The sequence below is a fragment of the Mustela putorius genome, unplaced genomic scaffold (genome assembly GCF_011764305.1).
Source record: "Mustela putorius furo isolate JIRA1106 unplaced genomic scaffold, ASM1176430v1.1 tig00000759_pilon_pilon_pilon, whole genome shotgun sequence".
NCBI classification, from domain to species: Eukaryota; Metazoa; Chordata; class Mammalia; order Carnivora; family Mustelidae; genus Mustela; species Mustela putorius.
The window spans coordinates 8,264,695-8,277,535 of NW_025421467.1; the positions used below are offsets into that span (position 1 = coordinate 8,264,695).

A 12,841-nucleotide genomic window follows, 5' to 3' on the forward strand; every position below is an offset into this window, starting at 1 on the left:
TTTTCTGTAACGGCAACGCATTCTGGAGGAATCTCAAGCCACAGAAGTGGAATTCATGGCGCACCATACTTAGTCATGCACAGATTTTACAATAACATACAGTCTGCGCATTAAATTAGGAATTAAAAATTCATTTAATAGTAAAGAGAACCCTTATTTTCATTCCCCGCCTTAAAGAAGGAACACAGAATAAAAGAGATTTATGCTGAATGATACCACCCAGCTTTATTAAATAGGAGATGGGAGATGAAATGCCGAGACTGCCGTACAAGGGGATGGAGGTGATGGCCACGGGAAACAAGGATGACCCTGGGAGAGATGCTGTGAGGAATGCAACCAGGAGTCAAATAGATAAACAAAAGGGCTGACAGGCAGCACTGAGGCAGACAGGGACAATTTTATAGTTTCATGACTTTCTCCAGCAGAGCTCATGAGAAGCCAGAGGCTGTGGGAGTACCCAGGTTCGCAGAAGACAAACAATAGTTTGCGATCTCTCTAAGTCCAATTAATCAATTTCCTTCTAGAATATTTTTAGGATATTCTTTCTCTATGCTGTTGGTATTCAGAATTAAAGAAGTGCTACTGATGCTGAAGCAAAGAGGGAAAACTAAAGAGAAATGAACTCTTTGTTTCCAGATATAGAAGGGCCTGATTTGGGGGAATCACAGATTCAATGATTCAGAGGAGGAGTTCATAAACTATTGCCCACAGGCCAAATCCAGCCTACTGCCTGCTTCTGTAAATAAAGTTTTATTGGAACAAAGGCACACCCAATCCTCTATGTATTGTCTATGGCTGTTTTTACACTATAACAGCAGGGCTGAGTAGTTGTGACAGAGATCATATAGCCTAAATACATTTAACATATTTACTCTCTAGGCCTTCACGAAAAAAGCTTGCCCACCCCTACTTAAGAGTTAACAATTCTACCATAATGAGTACTTGCGGCACTTCTACACATCTAGAATGCACAAATGGATGGACTATACCTACATTATCAAATGTGCTATGAAAAAGGAATTCAGAAATAAAAAGTGAAAAATTGTATGAATCTCTTAAGGTATCAGGTCCCCAAGTCCACAAACTCTGCTGGTTAGTTCTATAAAATTCAACAGAAGCACCAGAGTAGCACTATAAAATTAAAATATCATTTAAACAGTTATCAGCTTTAATAATGCAGGACAGCAGATTCATTTTCAATTGAGTCTGTAATTTTTAAACAAAGGCCCAACCTTATTTAAATCACCATGGAAAGGAATTCACTAAGGAGTGACTGGATCCATGTTAATTTATCCGACAGAATTATCAAAACATCCCCTAGGTGAATGCCGGTATCTGGGAGTACAATATATGCTCCTAAAGAAAGAATCCTTTTGCTTTCCACTTAAAATCTACCTACTAACCCTGTTCAAAAGCTTCAAAATCCAATGGATAACTATATGTTACAGAGAATTATTAATGCTTCTCCTTGTTACACAGAAATTTATTAAGAGGCAAAAGAAGGAATTGAAATTTTCATTCCATTTTTTTTAAGAAATACTACCCATAAACTACATAACTGTCCATCCTCCAGACTTCTAAACTGCTAAGCAAAAATACTTAATAAGATGATAACTGATGTTATTATACTCACATATAAGTTTTAGTCCAGATTTATGGCTTAATAGAATTATATTTATGCATACCATGTACATTTTATAATACAGTGAGACATTGCTTAATCAATGTGTGCAGTACTGTGTTCACATTTTATATTAATACAGTTTTATAGTTGTTATAACTAGTTTATGACCTTTGTTGCTCAGTTAAAATTAACTGTTACTTATCTTTAATACAGAATGCAACCCTTAAACATAACATTCTTAACATAGGAAGGTAGGATGCCAAATCAGTATTCTCCACTCTAAAAAATGATTCCTAGAAAACATTCTAAAGGAACATTGTAAGTTTATACATTACAGACTTATATTAGGTAAAATATAGAGACTAGTGACATCACCTGATCACAAACATACTTTCACTGATCATTATATTTCAAACACATTAGAACAATAACTACAACTAAAGAGATAGGATTTTATAAAAGTATGTTCAATATGTGAAAATTCATAAATTAGCATAAAAATACCACCAAAGAAATCCAAAGAACGCAATCAATCAGCAGAATTTTAAAATATACCTATAGGTATGGGAGCCCGTGGCTGGTTTAGTTGGTAGAGCATGTGACTCTTGATCTCTAGGTAATGAGTTCAAGCACCATATTGAGCATTGAGATTACTTAAAAAAAAGAAAATACACGTATATGTATGAATCTTTCTCTAATTTTAATTTTTTTTTTTTTTTGCCCCAGTGTTCCAATCTCAATAAATTTGAGGAAGGGGAATATAGAATAAAAGAGGTATTTTGTGGAACACCTGAGTGGCTCAGTCTGTTGAGCATCTGCCTTCAGCTTGGGTCATGATCACAGGGTTCTGGGATTGAGTCCCACATCAGGCTCCTTGCTCAGTGAGGAGTCTGCTTCTCCCTCTACCTGCTGCTCAGCCTGCTTGTGCTCTCTCTCTGACAAATAAATACATAAAATCTTTTTTAAAAGAGTATTTTGAGACCTGTTTAAAGTACCCACAACTATCTATAAGTAGAAATAGTCATCATTCTAGAATATTTAAATTCAATTACTTTACAGAGCTTTGCTATGAACCATCTACTACAAATGGTTATCTACAGTCTAAATATACAATATGGTATAGGTTATATAATGATACCTAATCACAACTGAATATAAGAATATGTTTCCAAGCATGGAGGACAAGGGGAGTTAGAGAGGAGAAGGGAGTTGAGGGAAATTGGAAGGGGAGGTGAACCATGAGAGACTATGGACTCTGAAAAACCATCTGAGGGTTTTGAAGGGGCAGGGGTGGGAGGTTGGAGGAACCAGGTGGTGGGTATTAGAGAGGGCATGGATTGCATGGAGCACTGGGTGCGGTGCAAAAACAAGGAATACTGTTATGCCGAAAATAAAAATAAAAATAAAATGTAAAAAAAAAAAAAGAATATGGTTCCAATAATTTGTTAAATTCCCAAAGTCCAAGTGTGTGATAGAACAAAATCATAAACTAAATCACACACGTTGGCCCAGCCTCATTCAGAAGCTATTTTCACCACTGTAGTGGATCTCTTCCATAATCATACAGTTGAATACAGTTTTGCTCACAGACTAAACCGACCAATTTCCATATCAACCCATCATGGATGATGGCAGAGATCTGCAGTCACAAATTCAAGGCAGTTTCCACACCAGCTGGACTTGATAGTAACCTTACTGACTACATAAAAAAAGAATGTTACAATCAGAGGGGTAAGGGCTGGACGGTAAAGAAGCACGTAAGAGGAGCCTGAGGCCTACGTTGGTTGACACTGTTCGTTTAAAGAGAGCGCACTAGTCCAAAGACTTAATCTGTTCTCTTTCCTGTTCAGATGAAAGTGTCCACCTGTTCTCTGCTAATGCCCTCAATCATTTAAGTCGCAAAACTCCCAGTGTTCTCACTCTAAACTCACCAGAGAAGTCTGATACTATAGTTTGGTTTCCCCTGTGATATGCCAGCAGAGAGAGAATGTGCTAATCAGCTCATCAGCTGTCTCTAATGAGTGATGCCCTTGCCAGGTAGACTTCTCACACCTGACTTCCCGGTGGATAATAATGAGTCTGATCCCCAAGAGATGACACTGCCCCCACATCCCACCTCACTGCACTTCACAGGGCTTCTTGGCCCTAAATGAACACCTGACCCTCAACGAACCACAGCCACATACACTCAACCCCACCAAAGGCCCCATATTCCCACTGGAACTTTTGTAAAGCCTATCAAGATAAAAAGAAGTACAGATACATTCTTGCCTGGAGACATACAGTGAAGACTTTAAAAGTTGCTGACTTCTAGTATATGATAGCAAGTTAAATATACTATAAGTTATTAAAATTCTTAACTCTTAATTCTGTTTAAGAACGGGGGCACCTGGGTGGCTCCATTGGTTAAGCATCTGCCTTTCGTTTGGGCTGTGATCTTGGGGTCCTGGGATCGAGACCTGCGTCGGGCTCCCTGCTCAGCAGGGACTCTGCTTGTCCCTCTTCCTCTGCCCCTTGCTCCCATTCATATTCTCTCTCTTGCTCTCACTCTCTCAAATAAATAAAGTCTTGAAAAAAAATTCCGTTTCAGAACAAAGTAATTACTAATATCCTTTCGTTTTGTATGTTACCTAGCCAAATTAATCTGTCTGAAGTGGACTGCATTTACGTGGCAGTTAGCCAATGACTGCCTGCATCAGTCAATGTAGGTGACCAACATAGGTTTTTCCTACATCAGTTTCTCCTCTTGGTCTCAGTTATCGACACCAGCTCTGTTAAGTAAGTGGCCATCCCTTTCGTTTGAGTCTGTTAGCTGCACTGACTCCATTAAAGGAAAGGCCATCCTGGCTTCTACTTACGAGCATAAAATAATGTGTTCTTTAAGTCAAATAAGAATGGAGTAAGGAGACCACCATTATCTCTGTGTCAAAAAGCAAATTTATGGCATTAAATAAAATCAGACTGTTTTCAAAAGACAGTTTATGTATCTTTTCTGGGACAGCTGAAGCACAGGGTGGTACACATTTTTACTTCTCTATCTCCTCTCTGCCAAATAAACTGGTACAGAAGAAAGAAAATATGAGGAGAGTGCTGATATCCAACAGAAGTAAAGATCGACTACTTTTGTTGTCTTCTAGTTGATGAAGATGAAGGCAGCGGGGTCCTTGAAACGGTCGTCTCTGCCCTGGTAGGCCAAGTAAACAGCTGCCAAACCATACTTGCGGATTACTGTCATATACTAGTCCCCCACAATACCTATAATCAGTTTTTTCACTTCTTCAGATTCTTTCAATTTATGCTCTATCATTCTTGAAGTGAGGCAATCAAAACTGGATGCAGGTGTTCCATTTATAACTCCAACTTTTAAAAAACACACTTGGTTTTCTTGTCTGCTGCTAAGCAACAGAATGACATTCTTACTGAGCTACTATCATGCCCCATCTCACACCCATTCCAGATTTTATATATATCTATATCTATATCTATATCTATATATACAGAGATATATTTTTTTTAAACAAACAAAGAAAAGGTAAACAGACTCAAAGTTCTAACGCTAACCCAGATTATTTTAGGAAATGCACAGGACTGCTCTTAAAGACACTTTTTATGCAATGTGTTAAAAAGTTATTGTTCTGCCATCCTCTACAAGCTGTATTAGTCCATTAGGGCTGCTCTAACATAGAGCCATAGAGAGGTGGCTTAAACAACAGAAATTTGTTTTTGCACAATTCTGGAGTCTAGAAGTCTGAAATCAAGGTGGTGGCAGGGTTAGTTTCTTCTAAAGCCTCTCTTCTTGGCTTAAAACTGGCCATATTCTTCCCATCTTCACATGCTCTTCTGTCTGTGTGTGTCTGTGTCCTAATCTCCTCTGCTTACAAAGACACCAGGCATATTGGATTGGGGCCCACCCTGATGAACTCATTTAACTTTAATTACCTCTTGAAAGACCCTTTCTCTAATGCAGTCACATTATGAGCTACTGGGGGTAGGAGTTCAACACATGAATTTGGGGAAGACACAATTTAGCTCCTAACAAAAGTATAAAGAGCAGGTTGCAGATATACGCCCCTTTAGAAGCAAAGAACTGTACCTTCCACTTATTTCCAAATGGTTCAGGAAAAAACAAAGTTATGCATACGGTAGGGGAATCTATTTTTTATGTCACTTTTCTTTAAGTCTAAAATCATTTCGAAATAAAAGGTTTTCTTTTAATTATTTAAAAGTCTATTTAATGAGTTAAATTTTTACAGCCCTCCTCTCATGAAAATACATCTTCACGTATAGCAGAAGAAGTGCTTGTAATCAACGCTTATCATACATAATAAGAATCTTGTGAACAGAGAAGAAAAGCACCAACGGGACTGAAACAAAGTCCTTCCTATCAATATATATCCAACTCTATTATAGTGATTTCTTCATCATGAATGGTAGAAGATCCTAAGTTCAAGTTTCTTTCCTGTCTGCTCTAAGTTCCCATCTTTGCCTAAAAAATGTTGTCTATACAACCTAAGAGACCCACTAAATTCATTAAAAAAAAGTTACCCTATTTACCAATCCATTTCACTTGTTACTCTGGGATCATATAGTAAACAAGGCCCAAGTCTTGGCTCAAGGGTCATTTCTTCTAAAAAAGATCGCCCAACATGACTAAACACAAGCCGTGACACTCTTAGTATGCATTTGGGCTTACTGAACACCAGTCCACTTTGTCTCTATCTCAATACTATCTTGTTCTTTACAGGCATATGTTTACTGCTCTGCATCCACTGAAATTCAACAACTATGTACCACTAACTCTGCAAATAGCTTATTTAGTGATTTATTTTTTTGGGGGGGAGTTGAGTTACAAGAAGACATTTGTTACTTCTCTGATGAAACAATTTTTCATCTCAAACCTAAACATCTAAAAAATGAAAAAGATCTCTTGAAATAAATGAACAAGTTTGAACTATATTTCACTATCTTTTAGGGCTAAGAATTCTGAACAAATAAAGTTCAAATATTTTCTTACAAATTTTTCAAGTTCAGATCTAACCATCCATCTGCTTAATACATGTGCTTATCTAATAATGAAAAAAATGAATTGATGAGCTAGCTATTACTCAATCATTCAACACAAGTTTACTGAATACCTACTACATATATTCATGATAGTGAATACCAGACACTGTTTTATGTACCAGTAATGAAGAAGAATATAGTCAAACATGGTCCTTCCAATTACAGAGTCTGCAAGTTAGGAATGAACATTTCTTTCACCAGAAATAGATCAAAAGGTTGAAAGAGATAATTCAGCCTAAATCTCCCTTAGCACATGATGGGAAAGATACTCTCTCATTTAGGAAGATCTAGAAGAATACTTCACAGAGGTGGAAATATTTGTTCGGGATCATGCTGAGTAAATCTATACTATCATTTTCACATTTACTTAAGCTCATCTAATTTATACAGTGTATGGTTCTTTTAAACATATAACCTTATTTGGTCTTTCAATAGCCTATGTGATAGGGTAAGCTTGATTTTTTTTTTTTTTTAAGATTTTATTTATTTGACAGACAGAGATCACAAGTAAGCAGAGAGAGAGAAGAGGAAGCAGGCTCCCCGCTAAACAGAGAGCCCGACGTGGGACTCGATCCCAGGACGCTAGGATCATGACCTGAGTTGAAGGCAGAGGCTTTAACTCACTGAGCCACCCAGGCGCCCCGATTTTTTTTTTTTTTAATAGACAAACATTTAGCTTAGTACAAGTGACTTACCCAAGCACCTAAATCTTTTAAGTAGAAAAATGAAGATATGGACTGAGTTATAGGACTTAGGGCCCTGATACAGACTAAATAACAAATATCTTCCCAGCTTGCAAATGACCAAATAGTGTGTGAGTCAGAGACCTGAACCCTACTACCAGGTAAAATTTTTAATCACAGCTAGTCACAACAAGATCCTACTGCTGCTTTCTCTCACTGTGGGGTACCAGCTACAGTTAATTAGCCAAAGCAGTGGAGCTGGGCAGAAAAATCTTTTTTTTTTTTTTTTAATTTGATGTGTTGCATTCTGTAAATTTAAGATGTACAGTGTGTTACTTTAATACCTTTATATATTGTAATATGATTATAATTGAAGCAATCAGTATTTGTATTATATCATTACAGTATATTATTGTTGTCTCTATTCATTATACTGGGCATTAGATTTCTTTAGCTTATTGATTCATGTTATACGTTTGTATCCTTAAACACCATCCATCTTATCCTTCCCCCACCCTTAACCCCTGGAAACCACCATTTTACTCTGTGTTTTCTTTTTATAGGTTTGACATTTTAAATGAACTAGGCCAAATAAAAAGCTGGGCTCAAAAACTGGTGACAATGGGGGCACCTGGGTGGCTCAGTCATTAAGCGTCTGCCTTCAGCTTGGGTCATGATTCCAGGGATCATGATTCCTGGGAGGGAGCCCGCATCAGGATCCCTGCTCGGAGGAGACTTGCTTCTCCCTCTCCCACGCCCCCTGCCTGTGTTCCCTCTCTCACTGTGTCTCTCTCTGTCAAATAAATAAATAAGATCTTTAAAAAAAAAAAAATTGGTGACAATGACAGCTAGTTCTTATTTAAGGTTACTCCCATTTTAGTTTACTACCAAAGCAGCAATCAAGCGTACAAAATATACACCAGGATACAGCCCTGGCACCTGACAAGGTTATGCATGAGGCTCGGTGGTCAATGCAGCAGTCTTGATGGTAAGATCTGCCTGGGAGAGAGAAGCCCACTGCCCTGTGCTCACTGCCTGTTTCACCACTGGCTCAGGAAGGGGCCCTGTCAGCAAGCCAAGATCTTCCTACCAGCATAAAAGGCTATGCTTTGATATATACCATTCTATGCTTTGATATATCTTACAATTTTAACAATAATACTAAGACCACCAAAGCTGGATTCAAAGCCTGACTCTAACTTACTGCCCTGTGCCACTAGGAACGTTACTAATCTTTTGGGACCTTCATTTGGACTAGTGTAAAGAAATTAAATTATATGCAAAATGTCTAGGACAGCAAACAGAATATATTCAGGAAACTTTCCCAAACTTTGGGACTAAAATCCAGGTCTCCAATATTGCCTAAAGCTTTGTTCACTATGCACACAGACTTAAGTCATATAAAATGGCACAAATGTGTTATGTTTCTTATTGTAAATTATATATAGGCACGTGTAACTCTACTAAATCATAGATCTAATGTCTCTGAAGTTAAATGCTATAACAGACTCAACATCTTATAATACTCATTTTTGCTTCTTTTAGAACTTTGTAGAATTCAGAAAAATGGGTAAAAGTTGCGCTGGATAATTAGTATTCCTTCTTAGAAAAAAAAAAAACACCAAAAAACCTCTCCCAAGAAGTTCAAATTTATATCTTTTTTCTTCTACATATTTCCTTAGAGCAAAGAGAGGCATTTAAGATTAATTGCTATTCCCTTTTTTTCAAAACAGTTTATAACACCTGAATGTACTACCAATGATCAACGATTACATGGAAGGCTTAGAGAGAAGCCAGGCCCCTAAATCGTGTCTTCTCATTCCCTGTTCACTCTTCATCCAGCACCACCACGACTGAGTGCAGGACAGGAAATGTACATGCATGGAAGAAAGAAGGGGTGACGCAATGCGTAACATGCTCTTGGATGTAAAATAAGGCCTACATGAATGATAGGAAGCCTTATTAAAGAGCAAAATGAAATAAAATGAATCTATTTCTAATAAAATCCTTGCTGAAAGATACAACTAGAAGAAGAATATATAAGGATTAACAAAAATGTTTAAAAAGTATAACAATGAGATTGTCCCTACCATCGAGTACAATACACTACAAAACTGCCATGATGATACTATTTGGACTAATATTTATTTATTGAGAGTTTATTATGTTCTAGGTGCCCTCTAGGCACTTTACATGTAACCTGTAGTTTACATGTAACTTAATTCTTACAATTATCCTGAGATATGTATTTTTATTCTCTCTATATTAGAGAAAAGAAAACTGAAATACCAGAGGTTGAATACCTTGGTATGTAAGGTGACCTTCAAGACATGCAAGGGTTCACTACAGCAGGAAAACATCTGGTATACCATCTTGGAAAAGTAATTTGGTTATCTTAGTCATTCATTTAATAAATATTTATCAAATGACTATCTTACCAAGAGCCATTCTAGACGTTGGTAATATGGCAATGAAAAAGATGTACAAGGCTCCTACCATCATGACATTTATATCCCGGGGTAAAGAGAAAGATATTAGCAAGAAAACAAATAAAATCACTTCAGAGTGATAGAGATGATAAGAAGGAAATAAAACTGGATGATATGAGAAAGCAAACCAGAAGCGGGGGTGGGGGGCTACTTTTTTTTTTTTTTTTAATCAATTTCTAAAAAGTGATCTCTGAAAAAAAAAAAGAAAAGAAAAACTTGAACACTGAGCTAAGAAAAGGGCAGCCATATAATAAACTGGAAGAATATTCTAGACAAGCAGAAAAGCAAGAGCCAGAACTGGGACCAGATCAGAATGTTCAAGTTATAGAAAGAAGGTCACCATGACTGGAGTAGAGGAAAGGAGAGTATGACAATAAGCGGGTGTTTAGTGCAGGGGCCCAGGCGCATCCTCTTAGATCCAACAATGCCACTCACAGGACTCTGTCCTACAGCAGTAACAGCATGTAGATGCAAAACTCTGCACAAAAGAATGTTATTGCTAGGTAATTTTTAAAAGGAAAACAACTGGAGAAACCTGAAAGTTGATCACTTGGGGAATGGTTGAATGGATTATGCTATAGCCTATACCACAAAGTTAATGAAAAGAATCAGACTCTATAGGGTGTGATCTGGAAAGAAGTCCTAGAGATGCTATGTGAAAAAAGCAAGTAGGTCAATATAAATGACAAGATTCCACTTTTTGTTAATGAGACTTCTAAACTATGGTACGGAAAAAAAATTTTTTAAGCTTTATTTATTTATTGAGAGGGGCAGGAGGGAGAGAGACAGTGCGCAACAGCAGGCAGAGGGAGAAGCAAACTCTCTGCTGAGCAGGGAGCCTGACTCAGGGCTTGCTTTCAGGACCCTGGGATCATGAACTGAGCCTAAGGCAGATGCTTAACTGACTGAGCCACCCAGGGGCCCCATGGTATTGAGAATTTTAACTCCCAAGTCTAGCCCCAGATAAATTCCACTTCGCTTCCTCCCCCACCTGCACACTGTCACTCTGCCTCCTTCTCTAATTAATTCCCTGCCAGCATTTCAGCTCACCTCAGCCCACTGTTTACTTCTCTACCTGCAAACATGAACAGTATTACAACAATTTTAAGAACACAGAGAAGAACATTTTCCATAACTATACAAACAATATAATAGACTAAATAATTTTGAAATGACTGAACCAGCTCTATTAATTTTAATACAGTCAGGCGGCATCACAATCTATTTAAAAATCAGAAAGCGTATTATCATGGGTAATTACAGGCAACTAAATATTCAGTTGGCTATCACACAAGCAAAGATGTAAATGATGATTATCCTTACCTCTACTTTTGTTCTATAGAGAACAAGACGCCTAAGACCACATAATTTGGCAATGTGGTTGAAAGCTTGAGGTGGTAGTTTATCACAGGAGGAGAGGTTTAAGTCCTGTAAATTTGGACACATCTCAGAAATAATCTCCAAGCAAGTTTCATTAAGAAAGTGGCTGCACGATAATTCAAGGCGCACTAATTCAGATCCACAAACCTTCAGAAACCTGTAAAAACAATGTTCTGTGTGAATTTTGTAAAATGAAAAGATACTTTTGCAAAGTACATTGGAATTACCTCAACTGTTATTAGACACCTTCAGAAGAATGGATTTCTATTAGGGAAAATGTAAAACTTGTTTCCCTTAAGTTCTCATTTACTACTTACCAAAATAGGCATGATTAGGCTAAAATAAATCAACCTGATATGATAGGATGTATTCATATCTTATAAAAAGTCAGCTAGCGCTAAGTGAAAAATTAAGAAAGCAGAGAACGTATTTATCCTATCTAAAATTCACTTCCTAGTTGATAGAACCAAAAAACGAAAACATAACAAAACTTTTAGTAGACAGTTCCCCCAAATATCCATACAGTCCAGGATAATTTATTTTGAATGTGGCACACAGGGTGAAATCTTTAATTAAATGACCTTAAAATAAATCAGACTAGCCTCCTCCTAAGGAAATGTCTGAACTGGTTTAACTGTCCTATTGTAATGTTCCTTAAAACTGTTACTATTTACTAGAATGATGCTGAAATTATTATAAGATATTCAATTGCAGCTTCACATAAAATACACAGAAATAATTCAACATGGTAGACGTAAAACTCTATTATCAGAGTGGTAATAACAATATTTATTGTAGTTGCATTACAGATGAGGGGGACTCTCCTGCCCATAATCATCATCTGAAAATAATATAAAAGTAAATGTGAGTCTAGGAATATTTGAATCCATGAAACTTTATCAACTAAGCAAATTGACCCTGAAGTGCACCCTGTCCAGGTCTCTTGACATTTTCTTGCCTGTCACAGTGCCACATTAGTAACAAACTCTTACTTTATTTATGCCACATATTTTTCCTGAATGGATTAATTAGCTTCCAAATACACATATAAAGTAAAATTAACTAAATCAATCCTTTATGAAAATAAAAGAAGTTAACACTGGACTTCTAAGTCAAAAGATTAATTTTTATCCCTGCTCCACTTCCTGGCATGTGACCTTGGAAAAGGCATTTACCCAAGCCTCAGTACTTTCTCAGCTGTAAAAGGCAGACTAGAATTACATAATAGCACTCACCACACTGCCTCCTGGTTTTGAACATCAAACAATATGTGAAAGCAGCTGGTAAAGGTCAAAGCACCCCACAAACATTAAAATAAAAGTTGAATCTTGGCCAACTCACATTCAAACAACAAAAAATTCAACTGTTACAAATTTATTTTAAATGTTGAAAATAACTATTGCCCACATGTCTTATTTATACCTGAACACCTATTTATTCTTAATCACTGCAATATGTGTTTTGCTCTTCCTAAATTTGCCCTTTCCTTTTAAATGCCAAATTCAATGCCCTTTCTTTTCAGTGCTTGAATTACTTGACTTATTGTGGCATTTCACACAACTGCCCACCCCTTCCTTAAAATTCCCTGACACTCCTCAAGC

General features: G+C 37.1%; 1 protein-coding gene across 1 annotated transcript in view; it reads right to left on the minus strand.

Moving 5' to 3' along the window:
* Positions 1 to 12,841, minus strand: part of FBXL4 (F-box and leucine rich repeat protein 4) — an 87,483-nt gene that overhangs the window by 31,101 nt on the left and 43,541 nt on the right. The window contains exon 6 of the mRNA XM_004767075.3: positions 11,184 to 11,397. Coding sequence (XP_004767132.1) covers positions 11,184 to 11,397 — 214 coding nt within the window. The remainder of the gene's footprint in view (positions 1 to 11,183; positions 11,398 to 12,841) is intronic.